The sequence below is a fragment of the Diadema antillarum genome, unplaced genomic scaffold (assembly GCF_040938485.1).
Source record: "Diadema antillarum isolate AM-2024a unplaced genomic scaffold, OU_Dant_1.0 scf00000112, whole genome shotgun sequence".
Classification (NCBI taxonomy): domain Eukaryota; kingdom Metazoa; phylum Echinodermata; class Echinoidea; order Diadematoida; family Diadematidae; genus Diadema; species Diadema antillarum.
This window is the reverse complement of record NW_027271001.1, coordinates 4438659-4462525: the sequence shown is the minus strand read 5'-3', so window position 1 is coordinate 4462525 and position 23867 is coordinate 4438659. Positions and strand designations below refer to the sequence as shown.

Here is a 23867-nt window from a genome sequence, read left to right as displayed (position 1 = left end):
CAACCTTTATAAGGATTACATGAATAATCATCACGGATGCTCATCCCAGTGAATTTAAAAGCCAACATGCTTGTTGGTACGAATGACCTTTTTCTGCTCATGCGCCAAGTGGAACTCCGAACTGGCTTATAGGACAGCATTACGATGCCTCATATCGCTCAATGAATGCTCTATATGCTAACAGATATCTCATGTGAACACTAACTTTATACTAAAAGTTCTACGAGAGCTTTCTACGAAAACTTATCCTTTATACGTTTTCTTCCGAAGTTTGTCTGGTAGGTCATTCCAAAAAGTTGTACTCAGGTCTTCTCCAAAACTAGTCTTGAACTTTGGTATATAAAGATTCTCACGTTCTTTTTGCCTGGTATTATATTCATGTTGAATTAATGAACAATACAGTATAATGTGGCAGCGATTGGGGCAAATTTTCATTGATTAAATCATACATAAAGCTAACATGTAACAAGTTTGGTTTGAAACTAATTATATTATGACACATTCTTTAAATTTGTTAATTACCTCAAATTTTCATCCTGTAGTGTCAATAAACATGATAAATAATAATGTACTCAAGATCATTTGTGATGATCCCATGTTTATGCTCTTTAGAAGAAGAATGAAAACGAATTGAAATGAACTGAAATGGTATTAAATTTATAGATAATCAAACTTTGTTAAAATTCACTCCAAGCGTGATGGTCAACAGTTTCAACAATGTCCCTATTGTATCTTGCTTCATCCGATTATAATCTATAATGAATATGAATAACGCAACCACAACTGAAATATTCATTTCGGCGCATGAATCAGCACAATGAAAACACAGATAAAAAGATTGAATACAGTAGCAATTTTCATATACTGCATGCCATTCCATAAAACTCATAATGATTATATAGAAACGGACAGCATTACCGGCTCCTCCATGATTATTGCATAAAAGTAAGATCATGATAAAGCTAATGACCATATTCATTAATCAAATTTTGTTGTGTTTTATGAGAAAACAATGCTATACCAGTGCAGCAAAAATACTCATTTCATGTATGGTTCATGTCATAGACCTATATGATATTAAGATTTGCAGATTGTGTTGTAAAGATACATTCTTGAAGATGGAACGAGATATCGAGCGACCATCAACGAAATTAACATCGAATAGAATGAAAATATTTTCTGCTTAAGTGAAGTGTGCAGCATAGGAGCGGGACGGGGGAGGAGCGGGGTAATCTGTATGTTACTATAGACGCGATCGTCGCACGCACACCGCGCGTTTTGCCCTCTGGTAGCAAAGACAGCGAACGACATTATTCCTCCGAACTAGCGAACTCGGGCCACGTCCTGTCGTGTCACGGGGAGGTTAACGGGGAGGAAAAACCATTGTTGCAAAGTGGGTCTCGGAAGACAATCCGGTTGGCACGTACTTATCTCTTCCACCGGCGGCTTCCTCTCATCTTGACTTAATCAGTGACTGGTTTAACCGCCTCTTGACACATTGCTTTCACCTCAATGGGCGGCTTAGGGTCCCGCTAGTCGCACCTGCCGAAATCGCCGAATAGCTTAGGAAACGGACACGGCCAAAATTGATTGCGGGAAGCGGGAGCAGAATGGCAGACGCTGGAATAGGACGGCAACTTGAGCTCGGCGGTTTTTTTTTCTCCCTGTTTTCTTCAATAAATAAAAAGAAACAAGAGAAAGCAGAGACATGAATGCAAGAGGGTGTCGGAGGAGTCGATGTTTAATAAGTATCAAATAAGAGCAGGGATAGAGAAAAAAAGGGGGATAACTCGGAGAGATAGGTAGAGAGGGAGGGGAGGGGTAGCGATGAAGGAGAGGGGTGGGTGCGGAATTTTGAAATGAGTGCGTGGTGTCGATTGTAAGGGGGTCGCATTTTGGTAAGTAAAAGGGTGAACAGTCGGGTTGGGCTTAGCTGAAACGCAAATTCAATAATGAGATTGAAATTTAACGGAAAGATGATGTCATATGTCTACCCCACCCCCTCTCCCTCTCTCTGTCTCATTTTATTCGTTTCAAACTGGCCTAGCTTTACCTTGTGTGAATCATACTATTTCTATTGGAAGGTCTTAAGAGGTGAGGCGGAAAAGAAAGGAGCGTTGGCGGGGAGGGTTGGTTCGACAGAAGCGTTGTTTTATGTTCCTGTTCTATGATTACAATATTCTCAATAGCAACCAATTTAGAAGTAACAACATAACTTTGACTTAAAGTTCATTAGTTATTCAGTTTATCGGCAACACATTGCTACTTTATTCTTTATCAAGGGTGTAATGTGTGTTTTATTACTTTGTATTCATTCATTCATTCTTTCAGTTAGTCATTTTCATATTCATTATAGTTATCTACTTCTGCCTAGGGATCACTGAATATATTTCTTAATTTACACATTTAATTGATTTATTGAATTATTGGTTTATTCATGAGATCATTACGAGATAAGCACTAGACTGCGTTGATACCAAAAGTTTGCACCGTCCACAGCCTGATATCACGTGGTTTTATATATATATATATATATATATATATATATATATATATATATATATTGCGCCTGTCACGGTCGGTCACTTTCTCATGGACAAAAGTGGCAAGAGGTAAGCTTGATCCATCTATGTCTTTCCCCTTAGGGATCTGGTAATGAGCTATGACATTATCTATTATAACTGCTCTCATGTATAGGCCTACATTCAGTTCAATAAGGGAAGCCTATCTCCTTGCTGAAATGAAATGAAATGAAGGGGAAAGAAAATGAAATGAAATGAAATGAAATGAAATGAAATGAAATGAAATGAAATGAAATGAAATGAAATGAAATGAAACGAAGTGAAGTGAAGTGAAGTGAAATGAAATGAAAAGAAATGAAATAAAATGAAATGAAGTGAATGAAATGAAATAAAATGAAATGAAAAGAAACGAAATGAAGTGAAGTGAAATGAAATGAAAAGAAATGAAATAAAATGAAACGAAAGGAAATGAAATAAAGCGAAAATTGAAGTGACATTCAAAATCTTACAAATAACCTTATAGACAATACGGCAGCGCGACTTGGCGGCTTTTGCTAATACGTCACAGATCTGTTATCTATTTGTGAATCTCCTCTCTTGCTTTACTGTGTTCAGTTGGCATACTAATGTGAAGCACGTCCATTCTTTATTTGAACGAATTGTTTGAATCAGTTGTGTATTTTTTACTTGTGATTGTCTGTCTTTAAACTGTAAAAGTGTGAAAACGACTTTTAAAATGTGTCATAATTTATGTGAACTCAATTGAGTTCGATTCGATTCAATTCGATAGGGCTAGATCAAACGGAAATAGATTCGGCTGAGGTCAGTGCAATCATTCGGATTCAGTATAACTCAAATAGATTAAAGCCTTTAATTTGGTTGGGTTGAAGTGAATTCGATTCATTTTAATTCAATTCAATGCAATTCATTTCAATTCAATTCAATTCAATTCAATTCAATTCAATTCAATTCAATCCAATTCAATTCAATTAAATTCCATTCAATTCAATTCAGTTCAATTCAATTCAATTCAATTCAATTCACTGTGATTCAATGCAATTGCAGTTCGATTCAATGCGATTCAATGCATTCTCTCCAGTCCTCCGACTTTCAAGCAGGAACGTATGCAGTAATTTCTGTGTCGTGAGAGTTAGGACTAAATCCACCTCAATATCCTCCTACACTCACATCTAGCTGGCATTATTCCAACATTGCGATATTACGTTCATTTTCTTTTCATTATCACCTGGCACGTCGGCACACTTTACACACCATTTTTAATTATCAGTAAGATGACGTTATACATATATATATATATATATATATATATATATATATACATGTATATATATATATATACATATATCTACATACATATATATATATATATATATATATCTACATATATATATGTATACATATATATATATACATATATGTATATATATATATATGTATATATGTATATGTATGGTTTTTAGATCTATTGCCATTTTAGGTTTTTATCACATGTATATGTATATATATGTATATATAAATAAGTATTTATATAGATTCGAAAATTATGGCAATTACAATTGAATACATACATGACGGTCGGTTTGACATTTGTAATTATATAACGTTCTTCCTCATCTACACCTCTATCTGCATTCTACACTCATGTCTCTCGGAGTGAATATTACGCAGGTGTTTACATTGTTTTGACTGACCGGTCTCTTCTGCCGGATTGTTGCCTAGTAACAGGGGTTTAAAAAAAATGCAGCGACTTAGGATTAAAGCAAGGTGAATATAAGCTCACAGTTATTTTCAGCGCCGAAGGGCAGATAGAAAGGAAGAGAGAGAGAGATAGAGAGAGAGGACGGGGGGGGGGGGGGTGGCAAGAGAAAATGTAAGGATTTTTCTTCTTTTTTTTACGAGGAGGGAGAGGCTGGTAGACATAAAGAAAGAAAGGAAGGAAATAATACCTCGCAGTAAACTTAATCTGGGCCAATTAACTTTTGGCTAGGTGGTCAGAAATACTTCGTGGGTAGATGCTGCTCGCCGTGAGAGCCCACTTGAAAGTTTTTCAAGCGGATTGAGAGAGAGAGCGAGGGGGGGGGGGGGGGGGAGGGCAACTGGAAAGAGAAAGGAGAGCATTAGAAATAGAGAAGTGGAGAGTCGGTCATACAGGACAGGTGTATAGCTTCGAGCGTTTCGGCTTAATACATCCCTCGTAGGTTTAGTCCATAAGACACTGTTGCAGTTTTCCATAATGACTTACATAAATAAAATATTCACGACGCGGTATTTATGACGGCCTATTCCAATTCTCTGGACACAAAAATGGGTGCTCCACTAAGAAAATTCCCCCCGAGTATTTGATTTTCAAAACGAGTGGATTTCTGCATGAAAAAGGGAATAATACAAATACATATCCACTGGGCTTGGGGCTAGGATCAATATTTTCAAAAGCAATGGCTTTTTAATGACACCGAGGGGGAAGAGAAAGAGGGGGTACGAGGGGAAAAAAAAGGGGGGGTTAAAAACTTAGATGACGAAAGGTGATTCCGAGTGGATGTGTGGGTGAGAGAAGGCAAGTGGCAGATTGATAACAATACAAGGATCAAGGAGAGCAGAAAGAAGAGAACATCGCACCGATATAGAAAAAGGCGAACATTATTGAATGTAAGCCGAGTCTGATAAGCCGCCGGCGAAAGATAATAACCGAGTTTCACACCTTTACTCTATAAAAGAAGGCATATATAGCCTCCGAGCGGCTCTAACATTTCGAAAATGAGGATGGAGAAAGACGTCCTTCGAACAGGATTGGTTTACCCGTATACGAAAATACATAACGAATGGAGAGGAGGACTCAATGAAAATTCGCTGATTGCCCGTATCATTGGACCCACATGGATACAGAATGTGATCTTATATGCCATATCAGTGCGTGGCCCATAATGCTTTTATTCGGGCCAGTTAAATGGGTGCTCCAGATTGCTGGCGATGGATTTAGCCTTCGATGGGGGGACAATCAAAATGTGTCGGCCGAAGAATGGCCGCAAGTTAATCACGGATTAATGCCGAAACATAAATTCAATGATAATCAACACCGGGGGATTATGTGTAACATGATTTGCCGAATTCCTTCTCCGATAGCACAACAATATGGCGCGGTGGAAGTGGACTAAAATTGTAATGATGCTAAGAAAATAAAGGACACGGCTTTTGCTCAGCTTTCACACGTCGCCATTCAGCGAGAGGTAATTAGATTTGTTGTAAGAATGTTGCGGTTCTATTTACACTCGGTTTATTTGCTTATATACAGCAGCGAGAGAGGCAGTATCGAATGTGAAGCTTCTTGCATGTCTTGAAAAAAAAGAAGTAATTACGGCCAGCCGCAAGAGACTAATATTGTCACGTTTCGGCACATGCCTCATATCGGTTCGGTTATACATCTCAGGTGCGGTGGAGGCTACACCTGGTTTCATCGATAAGATAATGATATAACGAACACAAACAATATGTATATACGTAGACATGAAATGGTGTGTAATATTCTCAGTGTGGGTATTCACGGAATAATACATCTTTATAGACAGCGAGAGCACTATATGGCAGACAGTATCAATCCCTCGCATTGTGCTGCCTGAAAGACAAGAACGAACGAAGAGGAAGGGGAAGAAGAGCAAGAAGGTCTCGAGGAGAAAATGCAAAAAGGAAAAAAAAAGTTATAAAGAATAAAAAAAGAAGAGGAAGGAGAAGAAAAAAGAAAGATGAAGAAGACAAGAGCTGATGAAGATCGAGAAGAAAAAAGAAGGGAAGAAGAGAAAAGAAGAGGAAGAAACAACGGAAGGAGGGCAGAAGAAGAAAGACCATCAGTATTCATAAAGAAATGTGGTTCAGCCATACAGTTGTATTAACATGCCATTTTTTTTCTATACATTAACACACAGCTTACGGTATGTTAAAATGTCTATTGACTTTCGTTCAACGCCGTTCTTCTACGTATCTCGTACATTCACGCAGCATAAACGCACCCAACATACACCGTAAAACCGCGTACACGCGCCACACCCTCGAGATCATTTCCTATCAGCTCACATCTCGAGATATTGACTCAGACTGCATCTTCTGCCATCTTCCGAAGCGATTTACGAACGAGCTGGCTCGAATAAATGCTCACACACGCCAATATTCTGTCTCTTTCATAAGTACACTCTTTTATTGCATATTCTTCTTGTTAGAAGATAATCAACATGACATACACACTGACAGACAGATAAAAATGATGCAAATGAGAAAAGCAAGCATGCTTTTCTTCCATCAAACTAGGTATTACGTAGCATAGTAGCATTTTTGGCACATCTGTCATAAAAGGTATTTCATCTTGCGTATTTCTCACATTGTATAATCATTACGACGGCTGAGTAAAATACTATAATTGACCTTCCTCCTTAACTGAGGTATACAAGGGTTGCCGATTCAGGCGAAAATGTTGAGACTCTTAGAGAAAAAAGGCAACTGATAGCTAATCAAGTTAACAAAATGAACACCTGTGACCCAGCCAAAACAAAAATTGGCATCTCACGCTGGGGTGGTATTAATGGCAGGGCTTGCTGAAGGAACATTGCTTAAAACTTGGCAGGCTTCTGAGGGCAAGTAAAAATCAAATCACCATCAAAACTTGCAAAGAGCACAGGTGGCAATCCTCGGCACCATTTCATAAAAGATGTAATGATAGCACCCCTTCCTGGAATGGCGACTTCCAATAGCAACAGCCAATCAGGAAGCGGGACTCTTGTCATTACCAAGACAATTGCCATTCCAGCAGAGAGTTGCTATAATATCAACTTTTTAGACACGGGGCCCTGATGTTGTTAAAATATACCATTGTATTACCTTCTAATATCCTGCCCAGAAGCTGTAAGTTAACCAACTCCGTTTGGTTACAAAGCTACAGACAGAACGTCCATGTCGCTAATGCCCAATTCACGAACACCATTCTTGATTCCTTAAGAATGAACGGTTGTTGGATAATGGCTTGGCATGGTCACATAATCATCATTTTCAGCCATCATCTTCCAAGCATCCAAAAGATGACATATTGAATGATTACAAACAGACAGCAAGCAGTTATCATCCAACATACATTTGTGCTGGTTATCTCAAGATTTTACCTGTCAGTTGCATTTTATGTTGGTTAGTGAAAAATATTTTGTGAGAATCTTAGCCTGTGCTGTCACATATTCACAAATCAATGTGAACAATTATGGTTAAAATCCTTTGGTCATGTCATTTCATTTAAAAAAAGAAACAATAACAAACAAAAACCCAACAACCCACATATGTAATAAATGCTGAGGAAATGAGGGAATTTAAAAACCATCACCTTACTGCTCTTTGGGTGAAACATCAAAAGTAAGTTTTCTGGATAAGATTATTTTCCAATTGATGTTTTGTGCATAGACTCTCTCTAAATATGTACTTTGGTTTGTTTCTGGACATTTCACTACACAAAAAAGGATCAGCTCTTTGAAGTCAACCCGTCATCATACTGCATATCAACTATATTTTCATGCCTGAGTTGTCTACTTTATTTTGTGGATGATGCAATATTTGTAATAAATTGTTACTATCTTGCTTCTGAAAAAATCTTGGGAGCTGAAGATATACGGCATACTGCATCTCAAACTTATTATCAGCTGGATTCCCCATCTCCAGCTGCACTCAATCTTATAATCATGTTTTGATAGTTTTTGTTTTTTGGTTATTTTTGTTTTGGGGCTGTCATCTGCAGAACACACACACAGTACCGCATTTCTTGTGAATAAAAAATTTTTGTGCACAGAAAATGCCAACATTTTCTTTCTGCTGAGTGGATGCTGACAAAAACTAACAACACAACAAATAACCTAGAAATTAAAGGACCAAATCAGTCAAACTGCTACACCACAGTTCTGATGAGTAATTTGCAGAGCCACGACCTATGTCAGCACTAACATGTACGCTTAAAGGGATGGTATAGTTGTGGTTGAGGGTAGCAAATTCAGATTTTAACTTTTGCAAGATAATAAGAAACCTTTTATGTAATATGAAAAAGCATACAATTAAAAAAAGAAGAGTTTATTTGATGAAAATCGGGTTTGAAATGGCCGAGATATCAAAATACAAAGTAAAACAAAGTGGTCCTAATAAAAGCTGGGTCTCACCTTTTATTAGGACCTCTTTGTTTTTGGATATCTCAACCATTGCAAAACTAATTTCATCTAATAAACTTTGAATTCCTCCTAATATTGTATGCTCTTTTATATTTCACAAGATGCTTCTAATTATCTCACAAAAAAGTGGGAAACCTGAAGCCCCATCTCAACCAAAACTATACTATCCCTTTAGCTGCCCTCATACCATCACTGTCTGTAGCATACTACCCAAAAGACCGATTATTACAGGAGGTAGCATCCAGTGGTGTTGGGTAGAGCAGCATTTTCATGAGTTAGCTGCATGACTTTCAGATGATAGTTGGGAAGGAAAAAGCATGTTTTGTTTCTCTCATTGTGAGAAAGTATTCTTGTTTGCATTGATTTTTTTTTCTATAGTTTCTGTTTATAAACTGCACTGTGTACAGAAACAGCAACCCAATGACAAAGAATACTGAGTTCTGTGTCTTTCAGTCTGGTACACTGACAGACCACACGTCACGTGGGCATAACTCGAGCAAAGACAAAGGACAGAGTCTAGCAAGTTCTGTGTACATCAATCAAGGTATAATGACACTGCACACATGGCAGTGTCATAATCGACCAGGAAATATACATGTAAGTGTGTTATGACAATTTTAAAGATAATTTGTAAATCTGGCAGCTTGTACTTGTCAAATGTCAGAGTTCATGTTTATATATTGAGGTTTATAGTTGCTGTACTCTCGAGGTGAGTGATAAAACTTGATAAAACTCACCTGCACAACCTGATGAATAAAACTCTTGTCATATTTCCTGCATACAATAAATAAGGTCTTTGAGTAATATCTGTCGTTTCTTGATAAAATATGGGGGATAAAAAAAGAAGAAGAGGTGTATATAATGCAATCCATCTAGAGTCTATGTCTATAAAATCTAGAGAAGGATAGTGTATTTCCTCTGTCGTCATAACGGCGAAAGATCCTCTCCTCGCTCGTGTCTGGACTCCTCCTCCTTCTTCTTCTCCTCCTCTGCCTTCTTGCTCCTTTTCCTCTTGGCCAGCTTCTCGGCCCGGTCAAGCTCGGCCACTGTCCAGTACTCTTCGGTCTGCATTTCGGCCAGCCGGGAGAGGGTGCGCTCGAAGGCAAAGAGCTCCTCTTCGCCGGTGAAGATGCTCGCCTGGGAGTGCTCCGATCCCTGTGCGGACGTAAGGAAAGACAAAGACAGCAAGAGATGAGGAAAAAGAGACGGAGAAAAATGTAACCCTTTAGCATCTGAAGATTCCGTACATAGCCTACTCTTTCCTAGAAGGTACAACAATATAAACTCACATTTCGACAACTTTCTAAATCATGTAAAATAGCTCACTGCATGTTTATTTTTGTCTAAAATAAGTTATGTTTATTTGAAAAGTTATAAAGACTTTACCAAGAGAATGGTGTGTCACAGAAATAATTCTGACACACTTCTGTTGACCTTGACCACTTTCAAATTATGTAATTTTATATCATATCTGAAAACAATAGAAATGGTAAAGCATATGACTAAAAAAAGCAGACGGGCAGTTTCAGACGTTTAAGGGAGTAATGAGACGGGCGGTTTCAGGCTGTTCAGTTACTAATGGGTTAACAAAGTTCATTTTTGCTATCACGATTGATACCATCATTTATACGGCATCAAGTTCAATGTCATTGCTGCAGCTGAAAAAGCAAGAAAAACTTCAATTCTCATCACCAATGTTACCATCACTGTCAACAGTGACAGCATTATCATTGCTGTTGCTATTAGCATCATCATTATTATCATCACTGTTATCATTAACATCAGCATCACTATAATTCTTCTTCTTATATCATCAGTATCAATGTCATCATCCACAATTGGAGCTGACATTGATTTTTATGTGATTTGATACATGATAAGTAAACTTCTTACACACACTCAGTGTGAAACATGAATTTCACTATCATCACAGACATCACTATCCTGTGCTGGATCCAGACGTTGACTTGACTAAAACACACACACAGACAAAAAAAAAAAAAAAGGTAGACATTATATCTTCACTCTGCCTGTCATCTATGAATGTCATCCACATCACTTCCCACCTCCTCCACCCCACCTGTAACTACTCCACTCCATGTGTAACCATGACGATGTAATCATCATCACAACATATGGTGTGAAAAGAAAAAGACGGAATCTCACCCTCTGAATGTTCAGGTCATCCATGAGCATGAAGTTGTCCTCCATGTCCCGCTGTGTGAGGGCGCCGGTCACGAACAGGTCGTCTGCGACCACCTCGGCACTGCAGACCAGCCGCACCTGGAACACACAAGATATCGCACGGTTGTGCTCAGCTTTGTTACCAGCTTTATACAGCAGCTTTATATTCACGGACAGCAGAATAAGCATCAAATTCTTTCGGAGAAAATACTTTCATACAGTCATCGCAAACTTTTTCTTTCTTCCGAACACAAATCAAAAACAAAGTACAGGAGGAACAATGGTAGGTGCCACTTCCGTACAAACACTTTGGCATACAACTGAACTCTGTAATATAGATGAATAGAGAGGTTCTAACCACTTCAGAATTTACTCAGACATTGCTTAAACTCACTGTTTATGATGATTTTTTTCATACACTCACATGGCACAAATATATAGAATTCAAACTGCAGTGACCCTCAGTCAATCAATCTAGCAGAGTAACAGATCCCCTCATACTGAAAAAGAATTGAGACAAATTTAGAAGAAAAAAAAAAGGATTGCAGAGTCAATTGTCCATTTCTCTACTGGTATATCACACTTGTATCAAATAAGTGTTAACACATTTGATAATCGTACATTATTCACACAAGTGTACCACATTAATTATTTGTAGCATAGGTGTTATTTGCCCTTCGTCAAGAGATGGCGCTATCACCATTACTTTCCACTGCACACACAAGCACGCAGGTTTTTTCTCATAGCTGTTCACACTGATTTCATCTAGAAGAAACACCTGCACATAAACCTCAAGCTCTTTCATACAGAATATAATCAAGGCATTTATCAAAAGCCAGATGGAGATTCCAGCTTTTTCAGACAGGAGGAAAATGCCTGCAGTGGATAACTAGAACAATACATCTGCTAGGAGCTGCTGATCATCTTGTTCTTTTTTTTTTCAGTCTGAAGGCAGGAATTAAAGATAATACAGAGTTTTGGTACCTTTACATCGTCTCACTGAGTTTGCCTTGTCTTAGTTTGTGTTTCAGGTTAAAGTACATTTCATTTAAGTAACACAATGAGATTTACTCGCCCCGAAATGCTCTCATATCTTAGTAATCATGCAATAATGGTTTGGGATATTATCGCCGCGGTACCGCGGGGTACTGTGCCAAAATATAACTGACAGATTTGAAAAAGCGCTGTCCTCGGGTATATTTAGCTCCCTCTGCGACCATTTTGTGTGCAGCTTGTGATCGTGAGGATGTTCACTGCATTGCACTATACACTACGTTGTGCAGAGCAGTGCTACATGTAATGCGAATGCATGTTGACTTGTGTTGATTCATGATACCCTCAACATTATTTAGATTGTATGTTGCGAAACGAATATCAGAATATGTTCCATATGTGACCCGCTACAACAAAAGGATTCTAAAGTTGCTGACGGGCGAGCCAAACATGGCCACGAAAAATGCTATTTTCAGGCCTTTCCTTTAATCATTTAGCTTCGAAATTTCGGCAGATGATAGAAGATACATGAGACTACAAAATTATGTAAAAACAGAAATCCGAACATTTTGACAGATTTTGGTGATCTGACTTCAAACTTGATTTTCTCGGCTCACCCGTCAGCGACTTTAGGATCCTTTTGTTGTAGCGGGTCACATATATTTCATAATAATTTTCTACTTTTTTTCTTCAGACTACTTGGATACGAACACACAAAAAGAAAACAAACTTCAAAACCAAGATTCTGCTTGTGACCTAATCTGTCAATCATAACATATTAGTACCAGGCCCTGTTTTATGAAGGGTGATTTGATTTCTATCATAAGTCTATGGCAGTCTGTGTGGTAAGGAAATTTATAATTGATTATATCTTTTGATAAAACAGGGCCCTGTACTAATATGTTTAACGAAGGACATTGGAATGCGCTTTCCCTTCGACTGAGCATAATTTGCATGCTTCCATGTTACTAATATGACTGATGGAAGACATTGCAGGGAAATATGTTGAGTTGAGGAGAAGGTGTGCTCCAGTGTCTTTTGCTAGACATATTAATACTTTAGCAATGATTGACAGATGAGGTCACAAGCAGAATCTTGATTGCAAAGGTTTTTTTTCTTTGTGGGCGAATCAAAGTAATCTGAAGAAAAATAATATGAAAAATTATTTTCAAATATATGGAACATATTTTGATAATTGTTTTGCCACATAAGTGTTGTTATAGGAATCATGAATCAACAAAAGTCAACATGCATTTCCACCGCATAGCTCCTTTAAAACCGAGGAAGGCTAATCTCCTTCCAAGACCTCACCTGTAGGTCGTAGAAGTTGTCCACCATTGTGATGAAGCGCCTTGCTGCCAACTTGGAGCTCAGGGACATTTGGGGGATGTCCCGGACGAAGACGATGTCGAAGTTGTGTCCGACGGCCAGGTAGTCTGCTGCCCCCAGTGGCTGCCAGCAGAGAAAGGAAACGGTTCATGCTCTGAGTGAGCGAATCTTATGCTACAACAAGAAGACGGGCAGAAGAAGGTCACAAATCAAGGTCATACGTTGCCAGTCATAGTATTAACTGACAATAAAACGAGCTGTATTGCCTCATTTGCATTAATTCATTTGCTGTATACAGCAGATGCAGCAGAAGGTATATACAATTCTGCACACTGGCATTGGTGCAACGGTCCAGGACCAGTAAAAATCACTGTCGGACCAGTAACTTTTCTAGAAATGGACCAGTAAAAAACAGAAAAACTTGGTACATAGTGGTCTGACAGACGGTCAGACCAGTAGAAAAAATAGGTTAGTGTGCAGCCCTGGTATATAGCGCTGAGATGCACAGATAAAATCATTTTAACTGTAAAGAATGATAAGATTGGCATTGATTAAGAAGTTTCATGGCTTTTGCGCTGTTGCAGTTAACAGCTGGTGAATAATCCCTTTCTCCCTCTAATTGACGAAGCTGAAAGATGGTTGTGTTCACTGAGCAGTAAAGAAGTCTACTGTGAATAGCCCACGCACTTCTTAACTGTCTCATAGAGTGACATGAAGTAATTTTCTGACCACAGGTAAAATCTCCGCTTAATATTTGTAGCACAATGCACTCCCATTATGACGAACAGGGTTATGATAAAATTCTCTTAACTACCAAGTCAAAATTCAGGTTCCCAATTTACTATTTATCTACCTTTAAATGTTCCACTTTAACAAAATTTTGAAATAAGAAAAGAAAACTGCTGTTCATGAGAATTTCCTGAGTATTTCCTTCATAAGTTGTCAGCGTACCTTCAGGCATAGATCTTGGAAGCTGAAGTTGGCCACCCTCCCACAGGCCTGGGGAACCAGTAAGTCCCTTCCCAGGACTCGCAGGATCTTCTCCTTAGGCTCTGGGAGAGTGAGTAAGAAGAGGATGAGATTGAATGTGCTAACAAACAAACAAACAAACAACCAAACAACCAACCAACCAATCAACCAATCAACCAATCAAACAAACACACAAACAAAACAAAGCAAAAACATAGACGAAGAACTAAAAAGGAAGAAAAATAAATGACAAAGTGACAAAGTATCCCTCCCACCACACCCTACACAAACACACTCACACACACACACACACATATAAAAGGGCTGTTGCAGGTGATTTTCGGCGACTTCTAAGAGGGGCAACACGCGGGTGGTTCAGCCGCAAAAGGACCAGATGCAATTACTGCAAATTCGTGGGAGATGCAAAGTAGAAATGATCAGTCTCACCTCCTCCTTCTCGGGCGCATATCTTGGCGAAGAGGTCGCTGCACATCTCGTCAGCATTACACCGGCTCTTGATGAAATAGACCTGACCATCCACGGGAAGACCTGCATAGTGAGAGGGAAAGAAATATATGGCAATCTCTTATTCTACTGCACTCAATATTCTATGTTGCATTTTGCTATTAAACAGGTAACACTCTGCAATAGCAGCTGCAATAATCACAGTCACAGAAATCAACATACTTTGCTGGTGAATTACATGAGAAAATGGAGCACTAACCATAAAATTCACAGATAGCAAAAGTAAGAGAGTGCAAACTTGGAAACATACACACAGGAGAAAGTAGAAACCCATGTACAATTCAAAAATGTCAAATCATTTTTACAAGATGGCCTGATGTTTATTAGAATGTTACAAATGACTGACATTGTAATTACTGTACATTCTTGAATGTTACCGTACAATGAGGCTCCAATTCACGAAGGTGGTTTAAATTTAGACCTAGGATTGAATTTAAACCATGGCCTAAAATAAGGGTGACATGAGTGTACATCTTTGACTTGCGTGTATCAAGCTGTAATTGTTGTTGGAAATCTGTCAGCGTACACAATCTGTCGTGTGCATTTACACAGAAGAAACAAGCAAAAAAATGGTCTAAATCTAAACAACCTTTGTGAATTAGGACCAGAGAGTTCAAGAACTTACAACTACATATGGTTCGAAGGTCATTAGCTTTAATGGTCATAAATGCAGTGCGTTACTTGACCAATTGCAGACTTTTACCACTACTGCCTCACAGCTGTGAACTAGCCAAATTTCTGATAAAGTGGAAGAGTGATGACTGGTATGAAAGTTTTACCTGAGAGTTTCCTGTAGTCGATACCTGAATCAAGAGATACCACATCACAGTGGTTCTGCAATGACAAGAGAACACAAAAGATAGCACACTGATATGAGCTTATGCATCAATAGTGTCATATTCATCGTAGACTACTGAGTGATCAAAGTGATTGTGGTCATTACAGCTACCACTCAGGTCCATGTTCACTCGTTTGTGACTAGCTGTCCATCTGCTGCATTACTGATCAAGTATTCTTGAAACATTGTGGAGGGCAGTATGCATAGATCATCTGGGAGATGTCTCAACTATCAAAAGAATATTTCGCCAAAATTTGTTTTTGTAGGAATTCAAAAACTGTACCTGACCTATCTCCTCCAGTAATATATCTCATTATTCGAAGTCAAGGCAATGTGTGCTTCTGTCAAGCATGAAAATTTGTGATATGCTTCAACTGTTTCTTAACATCACTGTACTACTCTGACATTACAGATTGTTGTATCCATCTTGTCTGGAGAGCGCAGCACACAGTATTAACCAAATCGTTATTTCAATTTCAATTTATTTTCATATTTCGCACAAATAGCACAGAAGAAAAATATAATGATACAATACCAAAATTATACAAGGCATAAATTAGATGAAACTTCATCGGAATGTACAACAGTTTGTCTCAGTATAAACACAAAGGTCTGTATGTATTAAAGTTGAGCTGTGGTCACAATGCGAGAAATATGATGGAGTCTGCGTAAAAGCAAGCTTGCACAGCTGCAGGTCCCCTGATATATCAGATAGGGGGAATTATGAGATACAGGTATCTATTTAGACCATACTATGAACTGATTAAAACAAAGAAAAAAACAGTCAAATAAATGATAATAAATGATACTAAATAAAACACACTTAAATCTCTCTCAAACTTGGGAGGTTTGTGTTAGTCTGTTCTAATTTTGTGTAGATTTAATGAAATCGACTAGTTTCATCCGATTGTTTTCCAATAAAAGATCAGCAGTAAAATTCAGAGGTGTCACTTTATCAATGACAAGATGATAATTTCTGCAGAAAAATTCCCCCAAGAATTGATAGGTCACACTTCTGAACACCCAGAAAACTTATGATGCTGACCACTGCTTGATGAAAGACGGATGTTACCTTTAGTATGGGGATGAAGGGGACAAAGTTGCTCCTCTGGAGTCCGTTTTTGTAGAGGTCGTCTGGGTGTCTGTTTGAGGTTGCCACCATGACGACCCCGTTGTTGAAGAGCTGGGTGAAGAGCCGCTTCAGTATCATGGCGTCGGCTATATCGGTAACCTGCAAGGGTATACAATAACAGCTTTAAAACAACCTGGGTTCCGTTTCGTAAAACTTGTTATCAATAACAACTGCCACATGTCTATGACAAATTTGTTCTCAGCCAATCAGATGCAAGGATTTCAGTAGCTTATAACAAGTATCGTAACTTGTCATTGATAAAAAGTTTTATGAAACGGGGCCCCGAGTCTCTACATAAAGAAATGACATTGTCGACACGAATGCTCAAAATCCTTTCAGTGCTGGTGACTTTCAACAATTTGAAGAATGGTATGGAGTTTTCTATGCTAATTGGCACTTAAAGCACATAGGGATGGTACAGTATTGGTGGAGATGAGAATTGGGCTTTTAACTTTTTGCGAGATACCAAGAAAACACTTATGATATAGTACAGAGCATACCATTTTAAGAGGAATTCAAAGTTTATTTGATGAAAATCGGGTATGGAATGACTGAAACATCCGAAAACAAAGTAAAACAAAGCGATCGTAATAAAGTGTGGGTCCCACACTTTACAAAACCAATTTTCATCAAATAAACGTTGAATTCCTCATAGAATTACATGCACTTTCATATTTCAGAAGAGGTTTCTCATTATCTCACCAAAAAATGTTAGAAACCTGAAATTAGGTCTCAACCAAAACTATACGATCCCTTTAAGCCTTACTGCTTTGTTCGGCAGTTAGCAAAGTCCATCCACACATCCACTGGAGTGTCTCCTTTGCTGATTGGTGCTCACATATGGAAAATAATTGCCATTGAATAGAGATTATCTAATCCTCTTAATCCATGTTGTGTCACCAGAGTCTTTCTCTTGCACTGAGGCACATTGTTATACCTGAGTGGAATGGTTAACTTAAAACAAAAAGGTCAGGTTTGGAGGAATTATCTGAAAGGTAATGAAAAGAGCACAGCGAGTAACAGCTACTGTATGTGCCGGCACATAAAGGGTGGAGTTGTTGTTAAAAGCATGATAATCTCTAAAATTACAAAATATTGATTTGGGGGTACAACACAAAGCAGCCACCATGACTAATCGCTGAAATTCATGATGGAAAGAAAACATGCTCGTGTCCACAGCTTGCACCATGGCCGGCGGAATCGTGGGAGCTCGGGCCCCCACGCTTTTTGTGCACCATACAAAGGAATACCGGTACATAAGGTGTCATCACTTTGGGCCCCACACTTTTTTTAACCCGGAAGTACGTAAGTGCCACTAAATAAAAATAGATGGAGATCTTGAAGTGTGAGCGTGGTAAGTTTATGATTTTCCACTGAAGACTCTTTTTTTTTGGCTTGTCAGCTGAAAAAAACGTAAATGGAAGGGGAGAGATGAGCTGAGGACCATTTTTTTTTTTTTTTTTTTTTGCTTGTTAGCTCATGAAACCCCCACACTTTTGAAAACGCTCCGCCGGCCCTGTGCACTATCAATGACTGTACAAAGTGGAAATATCTAAGCATTGAAGAATGATACAGCATTAGGAGAAAACGAAACAGAAAATTTAAATCTTTTTCAAACATCTGTGCACAAAAAAATTACCTTGTTATGACAATTTCGAGGGAAAAGGTAAAATATGCTCCAGATATAGGCAGAAAAACAATTCATGATTAACCCATTCAGGATGGGCTGATTGTGCTTCATAGAACGCATTTTCAATAGACACCTTCCCAATTATACTTGGGACTAGTCTTCAACGGGTTAATAATTATCATCAGTGATACAAATCTTCCATTTGTTTGTTGGGCGAATGGTTGTGATTCTACAGGGGGAGGAGTCCAACTGCCATCCCTGAAGCTTTACCTGGAACTCATCAAAACACAGCAACCAAGTCTCCCTGCTGATTTCTTCTGCCACTGGTGAGATGGGATCAAATGGTTGGGGCTTGGTGCTGTCACTGTCCTTGGGCATTTGCTTCTTTATCTCATGAATCCCTACATAAGAAATGAAAGACAAATTAATCGATTGAAACAAAAGTATGATCGCATAGATCACCGATGACATGATAATGCAAACGAAATTAATGCTGTAAAAATTAACGGAATATCATGATCAGGTAGATCTGGCATCAAAATCTAAGTATGTAAGACATGATATATTCGTGGCATGAAATTTTCGCGAATTAGAGCCGACAGCTTTTTAAGCAGCATGAAATTTTCGCGAACTGCCACTGGAATTCAATGCATATAGTGTAGACAAGAACTTTCACGTGCATTTTAATTTCGCCAATCATGGCGCTCGCGAAATTCGCGAAATTAAAATGCACATGAACATTCCTCACTTTACAGTCATCTCGTTCTAGCCTGCCCCTAACCTACAGTTGAGCGTTGTGGGTTTGTTAGTCACCACTTTGCCATGTGATGTACAAAGAATCAGTCTTCTACACTCGAAAACAGGTTGTTCAGCTGTAAAAAAAGAAAAATATTACTGATTAAAATTGTTGGGTAGTGGTCTCTCATTCTTGTTATCATTGATTTCAGTTCTTTTGTGGGAAACCAGTCACGGCTCTTGCGTGCCACAAAGCTGAAGTTGCAATGATGTCAACTACACATACCGGAGCGGGTTCGATGACATTTGCTCCTGCGACGATTGCTCCCATGAAATATTTGCAGGCTAAGCCAATAAATTTTACCCACAAACATAATCTAACCCTAATCCTAATCCCTACATCACACTAAATGTAACACCTTATCACAACCATAACCTTAACCCTAAAGTCCTTAGAGAAAATAAGACCGGAGCCATTGTCGCAGGAGCAAATGTCGTGTCATGACAGAAACAACATCTAAATTGTGAGGCTGAATGCATGAGGAGATCTTACAAGCAGTCCACACAGCATTTATTCTCTAACTGTATGTCCCACCAGTAAGAGGAATATCTGCAATAATCACACTTCCTTTCAAAGGTAGAATTAATCCCTACTGTGTTTTCTTCACCAACTGGTGTAAATGTCCGCAAACTAATTGTCAATGATTTAGAGATTACCTAATCCCCCTAACCCCTATTGCATCATCATGACCCTCAAAATGTTGGACTGAGGCACATTGCTACACCTATCTTTACAACAAGGTGAAGCTTGGATAGATTGCAGAATGATGATGAAAAAGCTCAGCAATTTCAGCTAAGTGCCTGGGCACATGAAAGGTCAACCAACTACGCTCACAATGAGCCAGACCTAGAAAACTATCTCACGTTTGTGGACATCCAGCATGAATGAGTTGAAATGGATCCTCAGCTTCTGATCCACGTCCACATCCTCAAAGAACAGGTCCATCAGCATCGTCTTGCCTGTCCCGACGCTACCGTGGAGATACAGACCCTTGGGACCCGGTCTCGGCTTCTTACCCATAACCTAAATGTGAAGAAAGAAGGCATGACATGGCATGACAACAATTGCCACCATTTAATCAGGACTCACCTATTAGGAACACAGATTTACAAGGCAAAATCACACAAATATTAACAATCTTAAGGTACATTATTTTCACTGCCTCATACAGGAGGAGACATTGGTTTGACCAGACACAATTTTTAATCTGATACTTGTACACAATTTGTACAAACTTTATCATAATGAAGAAGGAAAATCTAATGCATGTAAAGCAAAGTGTTGTCATCTGTATTTAAAACTCATTTACCAGGTATCAATTATGTAAACTATCTGTGCAAAGACACATTCAACAGGAGCTACAGATTTAATGTAAGACAATGCCTTGCATAGTTTGTCAGCAACACTGAGCCCAGCCTCGCCCAAACTGAAGCCTACCACACAATGGTGAAAATTTCAGAACAATTGCTTTTTTTGGACATGAAGGTCTCACTCTGAAGTTATCATAATTAAGTGGTGGCAGCTCTGTACATGGGATTTCAAGAACAGCTCTCTAAAGAACTTAATCTAGAATGGATCCCTTTATTTTGTGCCAAGCCATGCTACAGCTCTCATTATAGTTTTTGGTTTTAAAAATGGAATGAGAGTAAATAATGACATTCTCAACCCAGAAAGTCCAAAGAAATTGTGAATCTGACATCTAGCAACTCCAATATCTACAATGATCGAAGACAAATCTTCATGTGGACTAGAAAATGGTCGTGGGCATACATATTCAATTCACCCCTCTTTAAATCATATCTAAATACAATGATGTCTCGGATTTGAAATGACATGTTATTCACCAATATCAGTTGTCAAAATTGCACAACTCCATGTACGGTTGTAAGAAGTCAAGGCCTTGTGACAAAAGCTGGGTACTCTAATGTATTTAGTTCTAGCAAAACTGGAATAAAACTTCTGAAGTTCAAGTGGAAAGGAAACCTATGTCATTCATATCTTGACTGACTACTACACTTAGGTAAATTTGTGTGTGCCTTCCTTGAAGATGCTGCAGACAGAAGCATAACATGTTATGGCTTACTTTTTCCAGGAAACTGGGCTCTGCAGGCCGGTACCCTTCAACCGTGTCGTGAAGCTCCTGTAACCTAGCAACGATACCCCTCTGGTAAGAGTCATCCTTGAGCTGGTTGCTCTGTATCAGGCGGTCGTAGGTAGCCAGTGGACCTGTGCTCTTCGTTGCTATTACCGTCTGTGTGTATTGCTGTCTCCTTGGGGCACGAGATATGTTTGCTGTGAATCGACTGTATCCATTTTGGAAGAAACCTGTGCCAAGGAAAATCAATTATACTAACAGTGTACCCAGTACATGCTTTAATACATGTAAATGTATATGTAAACCAGCTAAATGTTGTTATGACATAGTAATAATTACTAGTAATTAGAGTTCAAGCTTAGGAGGTAGGGTTATTGCAGACAATCAAAATTCATGGAGTCAATTTGGCTTCATCACTCTTTGCACATGTGCAAGATGTGGTAGAGCTCTATACCGGGTGTACAGTTGTATGTCTGTGAATGCAATATTTGTGGGTAATTCCATGAAGTTGGGGCAGTGTCCATGTAGCATCATGATATTTAAAAAATACATTTCAGCATAACTCAATATTAATTATGCTATACATTTATTGTTTGTAGGCTTTACATTTGCATTGAGGCCACACATTTTCCTGGAAATTTTGTGCCATTCAGACTCAATTTTGATGAAGTTATTAAACAATATACATGTAACAGTGTCCTGTAGCATCGTGACGTGTTCATGTAGCATCGTGATATTTTAAAATTTGGTCCTAAGAGACAAATTATGGCAATTAGCTTGACCAAAATTTGATGCAATATGCATATTTACAAGACATGAATGAGATCGCTAAATATCTCAAATTTCCTGTACACAGTTTTAATTTTAAAAGAAAATTACAAAATGTATCACGATGCCATGCGGTGTCCTTTTTTGTGACATTTGGTGGACGCCGCGTAGCATAGTGACACATTGTGTAATTTTCTTGTAAAAGTAAAACTGTGGAAAGGAGAGTTAAGATATTTAGCTATCTGACTAATCTAGTAATTATGCATATTATATCAAATTTTGGTCAAGCCAATTGCATTAATTTGTCTTTTAGGACCAGATTTTAACTATCACGATGCTACATGGACACGTCACGATGCTACAGGACACCGTTACTTATTTTTTTGATAACTTCATCAAAATTGAGTCTGAATGGCACAAAATTTCCAGGAAAATGTATGGTCTCAATACAAATGTAAAGCCTATAAACAATAAATGTATAGCATAATTAGTGGGAAATGTCACACTTTGTGCCCCAACTTCACGGAATTACCCTTGTACAGTTTAGTGACACTGACATTTTTTTTTTCATATCCGTTTGAGGGGATGTGAAAACATGTCTTGTACTTGTAGGTTGAGAGATTTAGCTGGCACTTGTTTCTTGCCTGATTTATCAAAATTAAAGAAACTTACAGTAAGTCACACTCTTTTATTTGTTTATACTTTTCCTCAAGCAATGACTAGTCTAGACAATGTTCTGCCAAGTAGAATGTCGATCATCTACTACCAAGGTCAACTGAGTTGAAAATAGAACAGAGTTGCACCTAATCTTATACAATACCCTTGGAACATTCGTTTCCTGCAATTATGGTTCTTGGTAAATGAGCAATGGTTGATATTCTCTTCCAGATGTCATTAGACAGTCTACAATTTACAAACACAACAATTTCATATAGGATATAAGGTCAACCTAGGCTAGGGATATCTCACTAACATTAACAAAGATCTACGGCACGCCAAATTTCCCTCTTCTAGCGAGTCAAAAAGCAATCATAGCCAGACAAAAAGGTATATTTTTTCTAGATTCTCTCTGCATGGCAATCCTCCAAGCGGGCCAAGCCAGGCCAAGGCGCAAACTTTGTTTGGCAAATTAAAAGCGCAAAGCCCAATGACTGTGAATACTACACATAAACTTTCACGTGTGGGACTAACAAGAAATGTATTTTTTCACGACTTGCTATTCTTGAATAGATTCGAGGGGATACTAGACTATGGAAACTCGAGCACACCAACTTACCAGGACACCTAGCGAGGTGGTGACTAGATCTGCTTGAGTTGAACTCATTTGGCTTGTAATTCACAGAAGTGAAGACTTTAGCATTTGCTGTAAAACGCCGGGTTCGCCTTACGCAATAAGTCACCACTGACATTTTCACGGCTACCACAGCACTGCACTCACACTCAGCACAAGCGTGACGTCACAGTCGTCACACTACATCGACACGCATGTAGGTGCGTGGTGAGCATGGAGCGAACGCAATTTTTCTCCTCTCCACCACTGGGGGGAAATCTCTTTGAGTGAACATGACCTTTCGTAAACTGTAAGAACGACTAAAACAAAACAACCCCAGGAAAAAGACAAACAAACAAACACCCCCCCCCCCCAAAAAAAAACAAACAAAAAACAAACAAACAAACAAACAAACAAACAAACAACAAAAAACCCCAAAAACAAAAACAAAAACAAAAACAACAACAACAACAACAACAACAAAGTAAAAAAAAAATAACAACAAAAACCAACCAAAAAACAAACAAACAAACAAACAAAAAAAAAAAACAAAAAAAAAAAACAAAACCCCGAAGCAATACCAACCAACCAAACAAACAAAAAATAACAACAA

At 38.5% G+C, this 23867-nt stretch overlaps 1 protein-coding gene across 1 annotated transcript; it reads right to left on the bottom strand.

Annotated features, from left to right (window-relative positions):
- Window positions 1-9569: 9569 nt before the first annotated feature.
- On the bottom strand, window positions 9570-23393 carry LOC139719641 (AFG1-like ATPase). The gene is made up of 11 exons (XM_071631047.1): window positions 23261-23393; window positions 21205-21446; window positions 19985-20144; window positions 18596-18726; window positions 16636-16794; window positions 15505-15559; window positions 14648-14749; window positions 14183-14283; window positions 13214-13354; window positions 10892-11008; window positions 9570-9880 (listed from the first exon to the last, which is right to left on the bottom strand). The coding sequence occupies exons 1-11, from the start codon at window positions 23391-23393 to the stop codon at window positions 9650-9652; spliced, it is 1572 nt and encodes a 523-aa protein (XP_071487148.1). The 3' UTR covers window positions 9570-9649.
- Between the last annotated feature and the right edge of the window lie 474 nt (window positions 23394-23867).

What these genes read in the sequence shown, in the direction of transcription:
- LOC139719641 (XM_071631047.1), bottom strand. Translation starts at nt 23,393, where the DNA reads ATGTCAGTGGTGACTTATTGCGTAAGGCGAACCCGGCGTTTTACAGCA. An exon ending in TCCAAGATCTATGCCTGAAG is followed by an intron (nt 13,355 to 14,182) that starts GTACGCTGACAA and finishes CTCTGCTGGCAG; the next exon opens with CCACTGGGGGCAGCAGACTA. An exon ending in ACAACTTCTACGACCTACAG is followed by an intron (nt 11,009 to 13,213) that starts GTGAGGTCTTGG and finishes TGTGTGTTCCAG; the next exon opens with GTGCGGCTGGTCTGCAGTGC.